This window comes from Musa acuminata, chromosome BXJ1-7, assembly GCF_036884655.1.
Source record: "Musa acuminata AAA Group cultivar baxijiao chromosome BXJ1-7, Cavendish_Baxijiao_AAA, whole genome shotgun sequence".
NCBI lineage: Eukaryota > Viridiplantae > Streptophyta > Magnoliopsida > Zingiberales > Musaceae > Musa > Musa acuminata.
Genome location: NC_088333.1, coordinates 32,816,019 through 32,838,056, shown reverse-complemented (window position 1 = coordinate 32,838,056; position 22,038 = coordinate 32,816,019). Strand labels below are relative to the sequence as shown.

Sequence of the window (22,038 nt, the reverse complement as noted above, 5' to 3'; positions counted from 1 at the left end):
AAACCAAACCAAGTGCACTCTTCTAATCCTCGTCCGGACACAGAACCCGAGCGGAAGGCGGCCATGGATCAGTTGGGCGCCAACGCCGCCAACAGCAGCCCCATCACGCCGCTCGGCTTCCTCTGAGCGCACCGCCACCGTCTACGGCGATTGCCCCTCAGTTGTATGCCACCGCACCGTCTTCACCTGGTCGCAGACCCACCGCCGCTGCCTCCGCCTCGCCTCCGCCCTCTCCTCCCTCGGCATCTCCCGCGGCGACGTCGTACTCCTCCTTTTCAACTTGTCCGGATGGTTCTACACGGGGGGGACGTCGGCGTCATGCACGCCGACGGATACATCGAGATCAAGGACCGATCTAAGGACGTGATCATCATCGGCGGGGAGAACCTGAGCAGCGTGGAGCTGGAGTCCGTACTGTACGGTAATCCGGCGGTGAACGAGGCGGCGGTGGTGGCGCGCCCGGACGAGTACTGGGGGGAAACGCCGTGCGCGTTCGTGAGCCTGAAGGAGTGGGCGGGGGCGGGGGCGGCGCCGACGGATAAGGAGGTGATCGAGTGGTGCCGTGAGCGCATGCCGCACTACATGGCGCCGAAGACAGTGGTGTTCAGGGCGGAGATGGCCAAGAAGTTATGACTCACCCGGCGCAACAGAAACTTACGTACCCGTAAGTAATGTGCCACAAGATTCACCCTATGCGTGATTGGGTTGTAACGACACGTCCGTGTTGTTCACCATTCAAACGACAGGTATATTAATAAACGTGGGCCCCACTATCCACGCAACGCGGTATGTGTACCAAACAGGTATGTATTGGCTAAATTGTTCGGGAGAAAAATCTTAAATATTTTAACTATTTTATCGGAAAAAATGTCGACTATTAATTTTTATTCAATGACGCCCCCTATATTTATTTTATTTGACGATATTTTTATAAATGACAAAAAAAAAATCATGAACCAAATCAATTGAAATAAAAAAAGTTCTGTCATCTAAGTTTAAGTTATGTTTAATTTTGATTATTACAGCGTCAACTTTTACTAAACCAATCTAAATTTTCGCAAAATAACCTTAATATATTTTTAGATGATTAATATTTTTTAAAATATAATAATTTGTTATTAAAATTTTAAATTTTTTGAATCGATATTGTAATCGAGTATAACTTTATAACTTTTACTAGCCCAGCCTAAACTTTTACAAAACTACTAGATTATGGTTCTAAAATAATTAACATTATTTTTATTTTTGAGAATTATATGATAAGTATTTATCAAAATCAAAGATTTTTTTAAAATATATTTTATGATTACATGTGACTTAGTTCAATTTTGAGTATAACTTTCAACTCAAAATTTCACCAGACTACTTGGTTTTGGTTCTAAGATTATTAGTATTTTTTTAATATATTATTATAAATAATTATCAAAATTAAAGAATTTTTAATAAGTTTTATGTTTTAGTGTAAACTAGGTCAATTTCTAATATAACTTAGTCAACTCCCACTAAACTAACATAAACTTTTATTGAAATAATATATAAATAATTAAATATTATTTTTATCTTTAAAAAAATTATGATAATTAATCTTCAAAATTAAAGATTTTTTATTAGGTTTTTTGATTGATTGTAACTTAGTTAACTTCCACTAAACCAATTAAAAATTTCACATAATCATTATGATATGAATATAAATGATTAGTATTATGTTTTTGTTTTTCGAAAATATTATGATAATTAATTATAAACATTAGAGATTTTGATCAAGTTATTTTAATCAAAATTCTTGGATAAAAATAGGAAAAAAAAAGACACTCCCGCTGGATTAAAAATGAATATTAGGGATCAATAATAATAAAAAATTAGATAAAATACTAAAATATTTTCTTTTTTTATTTTGAGCTCTAATATAGTAAGAGTTTTTGGTCGTATTGATTCATCGAATGATATTTTCTGGGAGAACCAAAAAAGAAAAAGAAAAGAAAAAAATCTATTGAAGACAATGACCAAAGATCTTTTCACTTCATGCCGCGCAATCCAACATACGTGGAACTAGCAACACGCAGCTTTTTTCCCCAAACCTCTCTCTCGCACTTTCTTACCTCAATCACCAAACAGCAGAGGGGAATGGCCGCCGTAGCGCTGTTTCACGGAGCTGTTCCTCCTCCTCCTCCGGTCTTCTACCTCAATGCCCCGCCAAAAGCAAGGAACAACAGCCACTTCCACTCCCTGCAATTCCACAGGCACCTTTCCTACAGATGCACACGCAGAGGGGCCTCCTCCTCTTCTTCTTCCTCTTGGGCCACGGACTTCGATCTTTACGACCTTCTCGGCGTCGACAGGTGCTCGGATCAGTTTGAGATCAAGAAGGCGTACCGGGCACTGCAGAAGCGGTGCCACCCCGACATCGCCGGGCCTGCGGGCCACGACATGGCCATCCTCCTCAACGAGATCTATTCCGTCCTCTCTGACCCCATCGCTCGCGGCGCCTATGATCATGTGGGTTCAATGGTCAGCAACGTCGATAGCAGCCTTCTTGCTCTGACATAGCTTACTTGGTGTGAACTCGCAGGAGCAAGCAAAACTCTCAGAGTTCCAAGGATATACAGGGAAGCCTGTCTACTCCACGTGGTTTGGGCCGGAAGACGAAGAGCGCGCCGTGTTCGTAGATGAACTGAAGTGTGTTGGCTGCCTAAAGTGTGCTCTGTTTGCGAGCAAAACCTTCGCCATCGAATCGGCGTATGGCCGAGCTCGAGTTGTGGGGCAGTGGGCTGATCCCGAGGAGAGAATCCTCGACGCTGTCAAAACCTGCCCTGTCGACTGCATCTCGTAAGACCTCCATCTGAATCGCTAATCTTCTCTCGTTTGATAACTGCATCGATCCGCAGTGCAGGTTTGTCGAAAGATCGAATCTTGCAGCTTTGGAGTTCCTGATGTCGAAGCAGCCTAGAGGAAGTGTGAGGATATCAGCAGGTAATGCCGTCGGAACGCGCGTTTCCAATATATTTGCTGAGGTGACCAAATTCCAGAACAGATACCGGCAGATGAAGGAGAAAGCATCGAGGGAAGAATCCAAGGTATCAACAAGCATTGGATTGCATGGAATCTGACATAGCCAATTCATATCTGTAAACGTGGATTGGATTTTGTGGGGTTTAGGTACATGATCTTCGAAGAGAATCGAGGTCTTGGGCCATTCGAGGGATCAGATCGATCTCCAACTGGTGGTACTGGCGACCCCCAAGTGCTGCAACGGTTGAGGCAGAGACCTATCTCACCCTCATCCCGACAAGATCCACCATCCCCAGCACAGATAGACTTCAAGAAGCTGCTGCAAGACACAAGACAAAAGGCATGGCAGGACTCAAGGGCAAGACCTCCACTAGTTCAGAACATGGTGATGACTACTACTGGACCCCAATCACCTTTCTTCCACCACCATCGACAACTACTCCTAGCACACTAGAGCTCTTCTCCGGTGATGTTTCGGAGAGCAAAGACGAGGAAGTAAGAAGTGCAGCAGCCATCAACAAGAGAAGCAGAAGCGCAAAGGATCTGATGGGACCAGTGATGATGGCAGTTGTCTCTGCAGCAGCTGTAGGATCTAAAGGCACAGAAATGGGTGGCGGCCTGAAGGAGCACATAGCTGGTAGCACAGCATTGGGAGTTGTCAATAGCTTCGAGCTGCAGATGCTATTAGCTGGAGTTACGTGGTTCATCATTGGCATGGGAATTCAGTCTCTGGTCGACGCTATTGGAAGCAAAGGAGTGTTTCGAAGATGATTAAGATATAGTAGTATACCAGATAATTCTGCTCATATAGATGTTCAACAAGAGATGACAAAAAAATCCAGAAGAATTCATAGGAGTTCTAAGAATCAGACAACATAAATTGCTCAATAATGGTTGTAATAAATCCTTTTGAATTCTTTAGTACATCACGAATTGGGTGAAGTAAACAAAAATATCACGAGGTTCATCATGTCTTCCAACACCTCATTCATTTGTGAATGATGACATCTTGCAAGACGAATATGATGTTACTACACTATATCCAGTCGAAGTTCAACCAATGTGTAAGAGAAAGAATTCAGTCATTTTGCAGAAAAAGTCAATAGACAATCCACACTCATTCAATCTACAATTGATTGGTGAAGTTGATTCTTTGTTGCAGAGGATAAACTGTAAACTAGCGGGCATGTAAAGGAGAAACATGCCCAACGTCTTAAGTATTGACCGCTCTTGATCCTTTGCTGGTGCTCCATGCCCTTTCATTCAACAACCTACAAAACCACCATAGGATGCTCAACTATGCATGATCATCATCCGTGTTACCAATCGCATCATGCATCTGGATTTGAACAAATGCCCGAGTCATTGTTGCCTCTGTCATTTGCCACTTCAGGGCATGAGCAGATCTTGCACAGCCCAAGCATTCAAACCAAGCACCATGGATCCTTGGTGATGAACCAAAAGTTGCATTGTGGCACTGCTCCATTCCTCATCAAAGGAAGACCATCTTAATCGAGTCAACTGCAAACTGCAAACAAGCAACAATATATGATTATAGGAAGTGAATTTCCAAGATCCTCACAAACACATAACTGTCACTGAAAGGCCAACTAGAATCATTTCTTTCCTCTTTATTATGAAGAGACTCTAGACATCCCCTAAATTACAGAAGCACAAGCATAAATTTTGATGCTTCGCTGCTCTAGGGATTTACGAGCTTCTCAAGAGTTCAGGGTTGGAACAGTGCCTCAATTAAAGGTGTGAAGGTTAAGATATGGTTAAGCCCTGAAAAGACACTTCTTTAGTGATTGTTGAAAGGTTTGAACTCTTTCATACCCTTTATGCATCAGAAAGAATCAAAATTGTTAATTACATTATTCCACCCTTGCAGCTGCTTGCATAACTCAAACTAGGATACAGAGATAGTCGTTGACCACATGATATATAAGAACAAGAAAATTTGCCCATGTAAATGAACATTTGAATTTACTACCACATGTTTACGTATTCTATTCAGAAAAGCAAATAATTGATGCACATACCATTAACCGTTCACAAACTTTGTTCATGAAAACAGAATTACAGCACTAATTATGAAATACATGTCAAGTTCAGAAGAAACAGTTTCCAATTAACTTGAAGATCAATATGACTGAAACATTTCAAAAAGTGTCTTTGATGCTAGGATAGGAAATGGTGTATGCGTATGCAGGTTGCTTGTTCTAGTCCTCACTAGAGGAGTTGATAAACCTTAATGATCATTTTATTGAAAATGATGTTAGTACACCGGTACAGACCGATACATACCATACCAACAAATCTCTGAGATGGGTTTGGCACCTGAAATGGTGAACCCGATAATATAAAAAATGTTTGCGACTACCATTAGAGATTGCTAACTAGATACTTCAATTTTCCAACAAAAAATGAATGGACAAAGTAGAAAAAGAAATATACCTGCAAGTTATACAATACCAAGCATTTTGTCTAGAACAAGACAGACCTTGTATATCTCTCTGCTTTGACAAGAACCATTCCTGCAAAATGCAATAATTAAATGACTGAATGCCTGCCCATCAAGAACTAATCCTTGTGACAACATTTCTTCAAATAGGCTTAGTAGTTCACCAATTTTTCTGCCCCTGACCAACCAATAAGCCAGATGTGCAACTGCCTCTGATGGAAACCCATCTTCAACAGATCTAAGATAATCGATGGCCTCCAAAAATTTTCCTTTCTTACAAAGGCAGTCTATAATGGTATTGTAGGTGATTGAATCTGGTCTAATCTTATCCATATCTACTCCAGATAAAAGATTATGAAGCTCAACAATTTTCCCTGCCATATAGAACTCATGGATCAGAATGTTGCATGTAATGGTATCAGCAACAAACCCTTTACTGGTAAAGATGCACTTTGCCTTCCGAAATTTTCCTGCTTTACATAGGCTACGAATCATGATGTTAAAAGTTTCCGTGCTTGGACTTATGCCCTTTTTTATCATATCAGTGACAAGCTTCAAGACCCAAGACAGTTTTCCAATCTCACAAAGCCTACTTATTATGGTATTGTAGCTGACAACATCAACCTCTAATCCCAACTCCAAGCTCCTCTCCAAGTGGTGGTTACCCTCCCATACTGTTGACTCTCGACAGATGCTATCAAGTACAATGTTCAATGTCACGACAGTAGGGCACAACTTCTTCTGAAGCATCATCTCTAACTGCTTGAAAGCATCTTCTGCCTTGCCCACCTTACAAAGCCCACTGATGTAGGTGTTATATGTAACTGCATCAGGCTCCCAACCATCAGAAACACAGTTTTCTAAAAGATATGCAACCTCATTGAAATACCCATGCTTGCAAAACCCATTGATAAGTATATTATAAGCAACGGAATCCGGCGGGCACCCAATGCTCCGCATCGATTCCATCAGCCTAATTGCTGCTTCAATCTTCCCTTGGGAGCAGTATGCCTGAAGGAAGGGAGCGTAGGAATGGGCATTAGGTGAGCAATTCCCCTGGAGCATCTGATCCAATACACCCCATGCCTCCTCGACCATTCCGGCCCGGCACAGCCCCGCAATCAGCGTCGAGTAGGTGACAACGTCAGGATCGCAGCCACTCCGCACCATCCATCTTATGATCTCACAGGCCGAGTCAAACTTTCTGAGGTAAAAGGAATAGAATTTCACCAGAACCGTGAAGGACGCAGCATCTGGAGTAACACCTGAGTCGATCATTTCCTCGAACACCTTCTCTGCTTCCTCCGACCGGTTCGAGGCGACAAGCGCATCGATGACGGTGGTGTAACAGAGAACATTCGGATCGCATTTGGATTCCTTCATCTCGCGGAAGAGACGGAGGACCTCATCAGGCCTCCCAGCACGGCTGAAGGCCTTCATGAGGACGTTGTAGTGGAAGGGATCGGATACGAAAGGCTTGGCGCCGGGTTCGGGGAAGAAGGCACGGCTTCGATTGGGGAAAAGTTTCATGATACCGGAAAAGCGGGAAAGGAGATCGGAAGAAGGGACCTCGCCGTCGGCGGCGTCGGCGGTGGGGGCGGCGTGTCCGGTATTGCAGTTCGTGCTGTGGCCGCGGAGGGAGGATCGAGTTCTTGGTCGGAGGCGGATGGCATCGATGAAGAGATCGAGGGTTGTGGTGGCGTATCGGATCGCAGTCGGAAGAGAGGTCGAAGAGATGCATGTGACCATGGAGAAGCGATCGGCGAGGGGGACGGGGAGGAATTGTGATGGGAAGGGGCGGAGTTCAACGCAAATGAAGCCAAGTAATTTGGAATAATAATAATAATAATAATAATAATAATAATAATAATGCAATATCTAATTTTTATTAGGATTTATGAGTAAATCTTTTTTTGGAATGGTTATGGAATATAATATTTATCTATATTGATATTAAGTAATTATATAATTGAAATAAAAACTTGATTAAGTTTGACATGGTGCGAATGAAGCGCATGTGGCCTTCTATGGTGATTGGACTTTGCCATGTGGCAGCGAGTGTGGGCTCGGACGATGACAATCCAATCTTGCTCGCCAAAAACGAAGTGTGAGTGGGCACTTCCGACGACGGAACGGGCGACAAGCTTCTTCTCCTCTTCCGTCGTTTGAGTTCCATTTAGGATTTAGAGTTCTTGATTGTGTGGTATTGGGTCGAACCTTCTTGTACTAGTGGAGTTTGTTGTCGATTGGTACGGTCGGCTGCATTTGATTTCCTCGGGTTTTCTATTTCTCTTCTTCTATCAATCCTCTTGAAATAATAAATCAAATTTTTTTGATTAGATAAGATTTTACTTTAGGAGTCTTAATTAAGTTAGGGAGTTTAAATCTTGAATTAATTAGGCTTATGCAATACATTGGGAGGAGAGATAAAAAACCAAAAGAGGCACCAGGATCTATAATACAAGCGATTATAAGCTTTCATTTTAATAAGAGTTTTTAGATTTAAAGTTTCTGTAGTCTCTTTGATATGATTTTTTGATGCTCAATCTCTTTCCGAAAGATTTAGAGTTTTTTTGTTTTCTAACATGCTATTAGAGTGGCTTTAATCCTAAAAAACGTATAAAAGTTAAGATTATTCTCTTTGAACCAATCAACTTCGATAGAAAAGATTAAAAGCATGGATGATGATTTATTATAGATCTCAACTAAATTTGATGGAAAAAGATTACTGAAGATGAAAAACTATAATGAGAGTTTACCTCGAATTAGAAGGTTTAAAAGAAATTATTATGGATAATTTTGAAGATGTGATAAATGATAAAGCTTTTGAATTACTTTTCAAAAAAAAATAAAAAAAATAAAACTGAATTTTAGCATTGAAGGACATAAAAGAGCATTGAAGCTCATCTCTCGCTCAATATAAGACGAAAATGTTATTTCATGGATCTCTTGAGTTAAGACATAAAGAGAAGTATGATTGATTAATTTTAGAAGATATTTATGAAAGAGATATATATTCTTCTATATTATTTGAAGATAAATAAAAAAATTACATGACATAGAATTAAATAAGAGTAAAGATAAAGATAACTGAACATACCTTATCGGATATTGATAAATTCCCCCATAGTAATTTTACTCAAATTGAAGATATCAAGATTATACAAAAGGAAGATTTAGATTGCAATATGGATAGTATTGATTTTATTGGAGCAAATGATTTTATTTTCATAGTAAATATAAAAGTAATTTTACCTCCCTATATAGAAGACTTTACTAATTAAAAATTCATAATATGTTGCTACTACTGGTATGAAGATGCAGATGATTATATTGATTAGATTGATCTTGTATATAAAAATTAGTTTAAGAAGTCTGACAAGATTATTTTTAAATAAATTAAAGTTTTATGACTGTTCAAGAGCACATGAATTACTACAGTGAATTTCATGACTCATAATTCAGATATTTTAGAAAACACTATACATAACAACAAAGAATATAGATATTTCAGAAAATACTACACATAGGAACAACATGAGATTATATTAAGCTTCAAAGCTTTCAATAATATTTTATAAAATTAAATTTAATAAACGATGTTGGAATACTAAATCAAACCTTATAATTAGATAGAATTGTAGTTTAGAAATCTTAGTTAGGAGTCTCTATCATAATTGGAGTCAAAGTCTTGCATTCACTATGTAAAAATAAAGAGTTTGAGATTATAAGTTTTCATCTTAATAAGATTTTTTTAGCTTTGAAGTTTTTCTTTTCTTCTACTTGATACTCTCTTCTATGATTTCTTGATACACACTATTATTCTAAAAGATTTTCTAGCATGATCATGACTTTTTTTCGATTTCTAACAAACTCATAATAATATTTTACCAATGTGTGAAATATCGTGCTAAAATTCAATATTCAGGTAATTGTGTGGATTGAATTCAAAGTGGCAAGAGGACGTTTCTGATGAAAAGAATATAAGATAAGAATAATTATTGAAGAAGCTTTATTGAAGAAATAAAAATGCTTCAATACATTAACATGTTCGCTCTCCTATTTATATAAATTAGGAGAAATGATTTCTCTCAATAGAATAGAAGATTTTTCTCAACAGAATAGAAAGATTTTCTCGTATAGTTAGAAAAATCTTATCTTCTATCCTTATAAAGGATACAATCGTGCATACATTAATACATTGAGATATTGCTCTCTCAATGGGTGAATAGGACTCAATTTGTTCCCGTAGGGACTTTGATGCAGTACGCTCATCCCTTTGTTTTTTTTTACTCTCTCCCTCTCATAAGAATACAGTAGTAATTAAAAGGATGTTTTATTTTAGAATCTTGGGTGGAGGATGGAATTTTATATTGTCATTGGCATTAAAAGTTTATTACTCACAGGACTAGAATAGATTGGCCATGTGGATGTAGATATTAAGATGGACATATTGCATCAATGATTTTTTCTCTCTTTAACATAAATCAAATTATAATAACTAATATAATATTTTATTTAAATTATTAACTCTTTTATTTGTATAGTATGATTAAAGAAATGATTAAAATTGATTCCCTTAATCACATAAATAAGTTACAAAATTTTGTCAATTAATTAAATTATTAGTTAACATTTTTTTTGTAATGAGCAATATGACTTTTAGAAATTAAATAATTTAAATTATATTTTTATGTGTGAACTATAAGAAATAAATATTATAATTATATATTTGTGTGCAAAAATAAAATAAAAAAATATTGTTTATCCTTATGTGAGAAGCTCTCCTCTCTTTCCTTAAGAAGTAGGATTCTATATTTTTTTGTTATCAGTTTTTATTCATATTTTACAACCTTTGATATCAGATTTATTAAAATTTGTACGATGCAAAATAATATTTTAATTTCAAATTTTTATAATTAAATAATAATAATAATTAATTTCTGATGTTAGAATGATAAATTAATTTAATAATAGTTCTAATTCATTTAATTAGATATATTTATGTTTCAAAGAATTATGTGTAATTTTTTATGACTTAATTAGTGTTAAATTTAAAATATAAATTTAAATTAGTTAATTTATGAAAAAGAATGAATTTAAGGTTAGTTATTAATTTATAATATTTTAAATATTTTAAAAATATTAAAATTTAATTTACTAAGAGGGATCAAATTATGGTTTCTCTTGAGTTAAGTTTATTAGTAAGGCTAACTGAAATTATTAGATATGACCTAACCTATGTAGTCGGGCGTGAATCAACTCATGTGGCATAGTACAATTTAACATATATATTCAGGTATGACCTAGCCTATGTGACTAGGTATTATTAGGATCTTAATGACACTAGGTGGGGGTGATTAATGTTATAGAAATTTTTAACTAAATTTAAAATTTGATTGTAAGATCCATATTCAAATCATGATTAATCAAATATTGAGTAAGGTTTGTGAGTGAAATGAATAAGCCATCACAAACAAAAGTCACAAGCAAGAAAAGAAATATAAATCAATTTATAATGGTTTAATCTTCGCGACCTACGTCCACTCTCAATTCCTCTTCTTTCGAGATTACTAACTTTCACTACTGATCTTCTTCTCAATGGAAAAAGATCAACTATCCTTATTTTAGTTTTTATCTATTATGATCCTTTTATTTTCTAAGCTTTTGAATAATGTTTATTGAGTCTATTTAATTCAGTTAGAGTTAGATAGAGGTTTATTTAATATTTATTAATTATTAAGAGTCCAAGTCATGGTAGACTCTAGGTAAAATTCTATAAATAGTGATGTAACTATTTTTTTTTAACAGACAATGAAATATTATTCAGTCTTTTGAATTTACCTTAGGAGGCCAATCCCCTCGAAGTGATAATCCATTTTCCCTTCTTTCTTCAACGATAAAACCCTATGGTCTTATCATTTGGCATCAGAGCAGCGATCCTCAGCGTTCTTACTGCAGTTATCATCATCATCAAAAAAAAAAAAAATGGCCAACATCCATGCACGTGACTGAGAACCCCTACTTCTGGCCAATGACCACCATCGTCGCTTCTCTCTGGCCAGCGACCACCGTTGCCGTTGCTTCCCAGCCAACACCCCCCTCGTTGCACCGTAGTCGCCCTCCAGCCACGCACCCTTTTCGAAATGGGAAAGGGTCGTCGTAGCTACATTATTCTCGAGCGAGACTTCGCCCCTACTTCCCCTACTTCTGGCTAAAGACCGTCGTCATCACTTCTCTCCGGCTAGCGACCATCATCACCACTGCTTCTCAGCTAGCACGCCCCCTTATTGCACCACAGTCGCCCTCCAACTGTGCACCATATTCTACTAGAGTGAGAAAGGACTGTCGCCGCTATTCCCGGCCAACGAACCACCCCCTACAGCGCCTAGCCTCGGCAACCCTTTGCTGCTCCTTGCCCTCGACAACCTTGCTCCCAATTGCATTGCTACTGCTGCCTCTCAACCTCGGCAGCAACCTTCCCTTCTCGCAATGGCAGAAACAAAGCATTATTCCCAATTGCGCCACCACCGCTTCCTCTTCTTCCGGCTAGCAACCATTGTCGTCGCTGCTCTCCAACCAATGGCCACTACTGCTACTGCTTCCTGACCAGCACCCCCCCTTTCTCCATCGGCATCCATAATAATTATCGGTTGTCACCGTAGTAGGAAAGGAAGAAAAGAGGTGAAGTAGGGCAATCTAACCGCAACCCACTAGATCCACCAACCTTTGCATCTTCTACCGCTCAACCATCCCCCCTCATTCCGTCATAGCCACCGCAGCTACCGATCACTTCAGTATTGATGCCCTTGACCCGACACAAAAAATAAAAATTGAAAATTACAGATCTGTCGTCCTATGCAATGGCTACCGACAACTTAGTAAAAGCCTAATTAGAATCCTTGAAAATTAGAATTGAGAATCGACGGTAAAAAAACTCTTAATGATTTTAAAAAGAGTATATTAGAGAGCTTTAGCAAAGTTTCAATGAGATGAAAGATCAAGTCTTACATTGAACCAAACTAGGGAAACAAGGAAAAGGAACCAAGAATAGGACACAAGCTACCAACGCATGAAGGTGGAATTTCCAAGATAGCAAGATGGAGATATGACCAGTTGGATCTCTAGGGTAGAAAATTTGTCATTTTCACAGGACCCAAGAAGAATCCATGGTAGAAATATCCTTAATCTAGTTAGATAGAGATGCAATCCAGTGGTATGATTGGTATGAAACTTACCACGGAGTTCTTTCGTGGGAGCAGTTCAAGAGAGAACTTCTTGTTTGCTTTGGCCTATCTGAATACTAGAATGTTGACGGACAACTCGTCAAAATTTGTCAAACTTCTTAGTGTTGGAATATCAAAGTAGGTTTGAAAGATTATCAAATTAAGCTAGAGATTGGTCTGAATTATAACTGGTGGGTACATTTATTGAAGGACTTAATCTAGATATCTGGTGTGAAGTCAAAGCTTGTCAACCCCGTATGATCGCTGCAATATCATTTGCACGTTTACATGAGGAAAAAATCAGCAGGTAAAATTATCGAAACAGAAGTGACAACAAATAGATGATTAGCAAGCTACCCACCCCATATATTCCTAGCCGGAACCCTAACACTCGAAAACTAACTCGAGAAGAACTCAAGGAAAGATCAACGAAGGGTTTGTGTTGGCACTGTGATGAAAAGTAGAGTATAGAGTACCGATGTAAACAATGGCAACTTCTTATGATTGAACCAATTGAGGAGGAACCGGAAGTTAAAAATATAGACTCCGATCATGAAGGTATGGATTCTGATGACGATGTTGGTCTTATCATACATATAGTGCATGCATTAGCCGGCTACTCTAACATGCAAACTACGAAAGTTGGAGGAACTTTGGAATATCAACATGTTATAGTTTTGATTGATACTAGTAGCGCTAACAATTTTATAGACAATAAGATTGCCAACCGATTGGTCTAACACATTAAAGCCTATAATAAATTCGAAGTAAAAGTCACCAATGGACAAATTTTAACATGTGATAACAAGTGCTCAAAGATTAAACTGACTTTGCATGGCGAGTTGCTTATGGACTTTTTTTTGCTACCCTTGGAAGAGTTCGAAATGGTGCTCGGAATTGAATGGCTATCAACCTTAGGTGATGTTTCGTAGAATTTTTATAAACTAATCATGAAGTTTTTTATTAATGGAAAGTAGGTGATTCTAAAAGAAAGATGTAGAAGTAAGGTCATAACTACCACTAGCCTATTGCTTACACCAAAAGTCCAACCTATTGCTTACACCAAAAGTCCAACCTAAAGGAAAGTAGGTGATTCGTAGAGAGGGTTTTTTAGAAGATTGCAACACCAAAAGTCCAACCTATTGCTTACACTATCAAGAAGTGGAGATCATACTTACTCGATCAATAGGTTGTGATGCGCCATAGATACCCTGTGACTAAAGTGCTGAAAGAGAAACTCCTTGAGTTTGATACTGCTCAGCCTTGAGAATAAGGCTGATTTGAAGAGGGAGGAATTATTATGATCTTTTTATTTTCTAAGCTTTTGAATAATGTTAATTGAGTCTATTTAGTTCGGTTAGAGTTGGATAGAGGTTTCTTTAATATTTATTTATTATTAAGAGTCCAAGTCCTGGTAGACTATAGATGGAAATCTATAAATAGTGATGTAACAATTTCTTTTTGATAGATAATGAAATATTATTCAGTCTTTTGACTAACCCTATGAGGCCGATCCCCTCGAAGTGATCATCTCTTTTCCATTCTTTCTTCTACGATAAAACTCTAGGGTCTTATCATTATCCTTTTTATAGGCCTAAGAAAGAACTTCCATAATCTTTTACAAGAGATCTCTCACCTCCTATAACTTAAACTCAAGAGAGAGAAAGAGACTCAAATAATGCTCAAAGAGAGAGTTGCAATACTTTATAAACTTATAAATGGATACTCATTAACCAAGTTTAAGAGAGAAATTTATAGACCTCAAAAGGCTTCAAAAATAGAGCTAAAAAATATAAGTCCTTAAAATTTTAGGGTATAAACAATACTACCATTGTAACTTTTGACGTTGCAATTCTAAACTCTAGCTATATTACTATTGTAAAATTTAAATTTTAGATGGTATTATTATTGCCCCTAGTCGGTACTACCATTAGGGGCCTAGCAAGTATTTATTGACAGTCAGTACTATCACTAGAAAGTATGACAAGCATAAATAGTATTTGTTGACTAACATAGGTAGTATTATGGCTTGAGCCTAGCAATACCATCCCTAGGGCTACTTTAAGCCATCATTTTAGTCTTCTAATAAGCCCAATTCGATCCACTTTAAGCCCAATGGTTTTCTTAACAAGTTGATATTGTTTTAATCCAATACTAAAAACATATTTCTTATGTTACTTATCTCAAAAATATATTTAGTCCAACAAACTCATCAATTGATTTCATCAAAATCTAGGATTCAATCATCACTCCCTTTTTTATGATAACTAATTGATAACGGAATCTTAACTAAGCTCTCCTTGTCTATATGTCATCTTAAAATATAATGAGCTCGAATTTAAAATAATAATATTTTAATGCTAGTCTTGAATTTAAGTTAAAATAATTTTGATCATAAATCTTAATTATTTTTAATAGTAAAAATCAAATACATAATTTTAGTTAAATAATATTATAAGGTATTATCATAAATTAAAAATATTATAGGTTCAACAATCACTCCTTTTTTTATGATGAGAACCAATTGATGACGGAGTCTTAACTAAGCTTTTCTTGTCTATATTCCAACTTAAAATATAATGAGCTCGAATTTAAAATAATAATATTTCAATGCCAGTCTTGAATTTAAGCTGAAATAATTTTGATCATAAATCTCAATGATTTTTAATAGTAAAAATCAGATACATAATTTTAGTTAAACAATATCATAAGGCATTATCATAAATTAAAAATATTATAGGTTCAACATAACATAATATAATTTTTCCTATTTAACATCAAATTATAATATTATTTCATCAAAAGATAAAGAAAGACATAGTTGTTAGGACCAGAATCGGCACTAGGGGGGGGTGAATTAGTTCTTTTATAAAATCACGTCGGTTTGAAAACTTCATTTGATGAAATCATATCAGATATTTAAACTTCAAATATTTATAAGAATAGTAATAAGCAAGTAAAGCAGTTGCAAGTAAACAAGTAGAAAAGGAGAGGTACACCAATTTTATAGTGGTTTGGTTGTCGTAGCTTACATCCACTCCTAATTCCTCTTCACTCGAGGCTACCGGTTTATACTACCGATCTTCTTTCAACGGGCAAAGATCAACTACCCTTACAACTCTTTCTCCTTTTCATAGGCTCGGGAGAGAACCTTTTACACCTCTCTTTTAAACCTTACTCCTCCCTTAGAAAACTTCTAACTCTAGGAGGAAGAGACTCTAAATCCCAAGAGAGTTTTCAATTTCTTTTCTCAAGTATTCTTTTCTCCTTTTCTACTCAAATTCATGCTCTTCCAAGAAAAAATAACTAGGGTATTTATAAACCCCAAACGACTTCAAAAATAGAGCTAAAAAATATCTCATTTCAGGTTTCTCAAGTCCTGATGGTACCATCGTTTATGCTGGGCGGGACTACCGCCTGTAGCACTGACATTAGGCGATGCCACTGCTTGACACAGTCTAGGAGACTGTGTTTGGTGGTACCACAGCTCAGACTAGCGGTATCACCACTTGACATAGTCTAGGTGATTGTGTTTGGGCGGTACCATCGCCTAGTCTAACAATACCACCGCTTGACAACTTGGAAAAGTGTGCTCTTAACTTTTTCAGCTCATAGATAGTTCCACCTAATCTTAAGTGATCGAATGGGCCTTACACTTGGCCCAAAATAGTCCCAACTCAGGCCCAATGGGCCCATAATTGAGTTGACATTATTACACCCCAAAACTGACTCAATTAGATTCTAAACTCACTCGATCTAGACATAATTGATTCCAAGCATGAATCTTATGTTGTCCGATATGTCATTGGTTCATCCGATGATTCGTTCGATCCTTTGGCGCATCATCATCTCATTCGACATATTTTCCAATCGGTATGTTACTTTCGCAACTTCCGATATCCTTGGCGCAATGTCGGATCCTTTGGCTTGATGCCTGAACTCGTGACATGAGGACCTTCTATCGATACATAGACTGATCCTTCAATTCGACATCTAATCTCCTGATATGTTCACTCTGCTTCAACATCCGATTCTTCTTGCTTTAATCGATTTGTTTTTACTAATCATTAACATGCTTGGATTCATCTCTATTTGTATAAAGCTTAGATGTCAATCTATTAAGTCTCTCACAAAGTTCTCAGATTTAAACTAGAAAATTTTTTTTGACTGGAGTGTGCAAAATAATGATTTAGGAGCCCAAATCCACTTGCCAAAAATGACAACAGAGCTTCAGGTTGAACTGAAGTTTCTTGGATTTATCCGTACAACTGAATCTGCCTAAATTTATGTCCTTCGGCCAACAACATTAACATAGATTAGCATTAACAAACAACAAAGCGTTGCTCCTAGTAAATGGTAGGGATCATCTTGTGCCATTGACATAAATGGAGTAAAATAAAGTGATTATTTCGTCGAAATTTCCTGATTTGCACTTTAATGAACTAAAGTTAGCTCACAAATTTTAACATATTGCATGTTTGATTCTCCTCATGGTTGCAAATATCAGTTAACATACGAGAAGAAACAGTTGACTGACTGAAAATAATTAGTTGAACTACAAGAACAGAGCATTGACTGACACACTTTACTATGCTGGAGTTGCATCTTAGACTGACCTCTTCTATGATGTTAGACAATATGCAATGTATGATTGTTGTTTATGAATGTAAAATTTTAAAAATATCCTTTTTCTCTAGAGTAAATTGAAGTTCTATAAATTTATTAAGAAATATTTATTATAAAAAATATTCTATTAAGGGTTCATATCTCAGTGGCGGAGAATTTAACTACAGATAATCGATTCGAACTCGATTGGGACCTATATTAAAAAAAATATTATTATTATTACTATTAATATTTCTTTAGATGTTTCATCTTATAGGCATGAGCACAGTCCAAGAGAACAGCTTCCAACTTTGAGCCTTGGAAAGGTTTTGTTAGGATTTTTTTATTTTTAAAAATTTTAAATAATATTTATTGAGTGTGTTTAGTTCAATTAGAATTGAAACTCTATAAATATAGATATAAATATAGATGTAATTATTTTTTTTCGACAACAAAATATTATTCAATCTTTTGACAAATCCTAAAAGATTGATCTTCTCGAAGTGATCAAGAAGGCTGATCCCCTCGAAGTGATTATATTTTTTTTTCTTATTTCTTTTATGATAAAATTATAAGATTTTATCATGTAACACCATCAAATACTGCTGAGAAGCTCCACGATGCGGTAATAATAAGGGTCCTGCAACCTCTTCATGCTCCCGTCCAACTGGACCCCGGCATTTTCCTGACTTCTCTTTCTTCCATCAGTTCTCGAATCCTTCCTGCCACAGCCCAATTTTTCGCGTCGGCAAACATGTTCGACAGCAAAACATACGTCGACGGGTCTTTCTCCTCCATGGCAAGTGCCTGCTCTGCTGCTCTCTTACCGGTCTCCACATCGCCATGAAGCTGACAAGCACCCAGTAATGTCTGCCAAACGAGCACGCCGGGTTTCGAAATCATGCTCCGTATCAACTCCTCCGCCTCCGCAATGCAGCCTGCCTTTCCAAGGAGATCCACCATGCACGCGTAGTGATCTTCCCCAGGTACGATACCATGATCTCGCTCCATGGAGTCGAAGTACCTTCTTCCTTTCTCCACTAATCTTCCTTGACCGCATGCATACAGGACACAGATGAGTGTGATGTAATTTGGCCTCACCTTCTCTGCAATCATCTCGTCGTAAGCCTCCGCGGCTTCTCGACCGCGTCCATTTTGCGCCAATCCCATGATCATCGCAGTCCATGAGATGACCGACCGCTGCTTCATCGATCGGAACACCTGCAGTGCGCTGCTCGTAGAACCACATTTGGCGTACATGTCCACGAGTGCATTGTCGACACACTCATCGACCTCGTCTCCTAGCTTGATTCTGTACCCATGTGCCTTCCTCCCTTCCTCCAAAGAAGTCAAGCTCGAGTACGCATTAAACATCGTTGCGAGCGTGAACTTGTTTGGTCTCACACCCGCCAGCTTCATCTGATCTACGATTCTGAGTGCTTCCGCCGGCTGCCCGCAATCCAGGGCACCTGCGGCCATCTGTGTCCACGAGACCACGTCGCGCCATGGCATCTCTGCAAAGGCTTTGGAACTGCTAACTAAATCTTTGTTCTTCAGGTACATCTCCACCAGTGAATTCCCCACGCAGACATCCTCGCCATGGCCGTGCCTAACGACCTGGCCATGAACCTGCACGCCGCTCCTTAAGCACGAAGCCTTTGCCAACCCTGTGAGGACGCTACTGAAAGAGAACTCATCCGGCCTCAACCCTGCTCGACTCATCCGACACCAGAATCTCCATAAGTCCGAGTAGGAACATTGCAGATAACCCGCAAGCATCGAGTTCCACGAAACCACATCCTTGTCACCATATTTATCGAACACCTCCGCCGCTTCCTCTATTCTCCCATTTCTGATCAACGACATGAGGAAAGCGTTGATCAAGAACACATTGGAGTCGAAGCCGAGCCGGATCACCTGAGAGTAAATCTGCCGAGCTTGGGAACAACCATCAGAGAGCGAGGCGGCGTTCAGCGCGCTCACGAGGGCGAACTCATTGGGCCTGACGCCTTCACGATGCATGTCGTAGAAGAGGGAGAGGGCCTGGAAAGGACGCCCACACTGGACGAGGCCGGCGATGGCGGCCGACCATGTGACGACGTTTCGCAGGGGCATTTGGTCGAACAAATGGAGGGGCAGGGACGGCTCGCGGCAGCACTTGAAGTACATGTTAAGGAGGTGGTTTTGGAGGAAGAGGGAGGAATGGAGGAAGGGGCGCTTGAGGAGTTGGGAGTGGATGGCAGTGCCGAGGCGGAGGTCGGAGGTTTGGGCACATCTCTGCAGGAGATGGGCGTAGCACTCGTCTTCCTCCTCGTGGTCCGGCGACAGGCGTGATGTTCGAAACCAACAGGGAGGATATGCGTAAATTGGAGGCCGAGAGAACATGAGAGGTGGTAACGTACATCGTGGCATTGGCTTGTGCGAGTTTTAGTTCATGATTTGAAGGCGTTGCATTCAATTAAAAGATTCATTATATGTGTGTGTGTGTGTGTCTCAATCTTTTAATTGAACTGGTCAACCCCGATGAAAACTAATACATATTATAACATAAATAATAATAATCAATATAATTAAAAGATTAACATAATATAAGACACAAATAAATTTAAAAAATTATTACATTAGGAAAATATCATCTAACTAATTCATATTTCTAAATTATATTTATATTTAATATCATTGTTTTCAACGTACCTTTAACATAAAAACCTTTCATATGAATTATCAATGAAGATGGAGGACGGGCGAGTATTTACACGAACTTGCATATGCCTTCCTACTGAGGTATAAGCTTTTGTAGTTATATATATATATATATATATATATATATATATATATATATATATATATATATATATATATATATATATATATATATATATATATAATCTATTTTTTTTAATATTCTTCTCATGGGAAGCGATAAAATTAGTTATCTTAATTAAGAAATAATACTACATATAAAAATCCCATTGATCTATGGCTCGACCCTTGGATCATTGATTTGAAAGAAACAATCGAATTGATATATATAAAAATATATCTGAGTAAAGAATTTATATCTCCTTTGCTCTTTGAAATTATTTTGATCAAGTCACTGTCAAAGAAAAATTATTTAGAATTATTCTATCAATTAGATTACATATTCTTCTTGGATCCTCATATGACTATATGCTCCAAAATGTTTTTAAACATTTTAAGTTTACCAATTGCTTGCTTAATCACAAGGCAAAATTATAGAAGATAGCTATTTACAATCCTAAGTTAATATTACCTATATATCTCATATCGGATTCATGTATATATAGTAGTATTAGTGTTAGGACTCTAGTTAGGAGAGTCCTAATTGAGAGGGACATTCATGTAAAACCTACCTAAGCCGACCCCTATTAAAGAGATGAAGATGTCGGCTAGGGTTAGGAGATTTTTTCTTAGAGAAGAATTAGGAGTTGTAAGGGAATAGGAGTCTTGAGTATGAGTCCTATTAGGAGTTGGTTAGAAGTAAAAGTCTTAAGTAGAAGTCTTATTAGGAGTTAGAGTTAAAAAGCTCTATAAATAGCCATGTATTCCTTCTCTTTTCTTAAGTAATAGATGAATCTTTTTTGCAGCCTTTGAGTAGCAACTTGGAGGAAGAAACCCCTATAGAGTTCCAAGGAGGTCGATCCCCTAAAGAAATCAACCCCAAGTTTAGAATCTGCAAGAATTCTAACAATTAGCCACATAAAATTTTTCACATAGTCAAAGAATTATTTAAACTGATTCAAAATCTAGACCTTGCGATAAACTGTTAAGGTCCTTACCAACTAAGGTATTTGACACCTTAAAATATGTATCAATTAAGATTTTTAATCCTTAACATGGTACACTATCGTTTAAGAATAAAAATATATCAAATGAGATTTTAAATCCTCAACCTTTGGTAAGTTGATATGATACACTACCATCATATTAATTAATATTAAAGTATAAATATATCAAATAAAGTTTTAAGCTTTCAAAGTATGTTAGTCTAGAATACCACCACTAGTCCACACCTAACTAGGAAATCACAATGTCTCAGCTGAAAATTTTACTAATAAAATAATACATGTCAAAATTATGGATTGAATATATTTAGTTCGCACAGCAATCTCATATTCTTAAATCGTTTCTAAAGTAAGATTGTGATGGCATACTAGCATAGTTGTTAATATAATTTGGATTGTCTCCTCATCCATCAAGTATGTTGGCACCAAGTTTCCAACTAATTAGTTTCAATTTTAATTTTTGTTCTTTGATTGTTATGCCATATTACTTCTAAAGTTTTTGACCTCGAATTTATTAAGTTTTTTCTGCCATTTGGAATGTCATCTTTCTTCGACCGTATTGGTTCCATGGAAAGTTTCCTACTTTGAATATATTAAGTCTTAAACTCAGTTCTAGGTCTTGAATTTGTACTGTCTTCATAGGCATTTGCATGAGGTTTTAGTGCCCTTGTTCTATATAATTGTCATGACAAGATAAAATACTTCGATAATTGTGTATATGCCTATTACAAAGAATGACATTCTTTCAAGGAAGCAGTTGGTGCAGATTACAGATAAGCTCAGCAGAAATTTCTAAAAGATCAAGAATTCAAGATAAGGATTACACAAAGAAAGGATTTTTTATCTTCTTCTTTTTAATCTTTTGCAAGCAGATTCTATCTATTTCTTCCATAAGCAGGATGGTTAAACTTAATTGACAGATGAGAGA

At 37.4% G+C, this 22,038-nt stretch overlaps 4 protein-coding genes across 4 annotated transcripts; 2 read left to right on the top strand and 2 right to left on the bottom strand.

Annotated features, from left to right (window-relative positions):
- Positions 1-288: 288 nt before the first annotated feature.
- LOC103973223 (probable acyl-activating enzyme 8) lies at positions 289-633 on the top strand. Its single transcript, XM_065193680.1, has one exon. It carries the CDS (start codon positions 289-291, stop codon positions 631-633), a length of 345 nt encoding a protein of 114 aa, XP_065049752.1.
- A 1,434-nt stretch (positions 634-2,067) lies between these two features.
- LOC135679067 (chaperone protein dnaJ C76, chloroplastic-like) lies at positions 2,068-3,979 on the top strand. Its single transcript, XM_065192461.1, has 4 exons — positions 2,068-2,496; positions 2,570-2,826; positions 2,891-3,074; positions 3,157-3,979. The coding sequence occupies exons 1-4, from the start codon at positions 2,125-2,127 to the stop codon at positions 3,778-3,780; spliced, it is 1,437 nt and encodes a 478-aa protein (XP_065048533.1). The 5' UTR covers positions 2,068-2,124; the 3' UTR covers positions 3,781-3,979.
- Positions 3,890-7,276, bottom strand: LOC135679066 (pentatricopeptide repeat-containing protein At1g09900-like). The gene is made up of 3 exons (XM_065192460.1): positions 5,638-7,276; positions 5,467-5,546; positions 3,890-4,537 (listed from the first exon to the last, which is right to left on the bottom strand). Exons 1-2 carry the CDS (start codon positions 7,220-7,222, stop codon positions 5,497-5,499), a joined length of 1,635 nt encoding a protein of 544 aa, XP_065048532.1. The 5' UTR covers positions 7,223-7,276; the 3' UTR covers positions 3,890-4,537; positions 5,467-5,496.
- A 10,442-nt stretch (positions 7,277-17,718) lies between these two features.
- Positions 17,719-19,757, bottom strand: LOC103973214 (pentatricopeptide repeat-containing protein At4g33170-like). The gene has a single exon (XM_009387715.3). It carries the CDS (start codon positions 19,714-19,716, stop codon positions 17,956-17,958), a length of 1,761 nt encoding a protein of 586 aa, XP_009385990.2. The 5' UTR covers positions 19,717-19,757; the 3' UTR covers positions 17,719-17,955.
- Between the last annotated feature and the right edge of the window lie 2,281 nt (positions 19,758-22,038).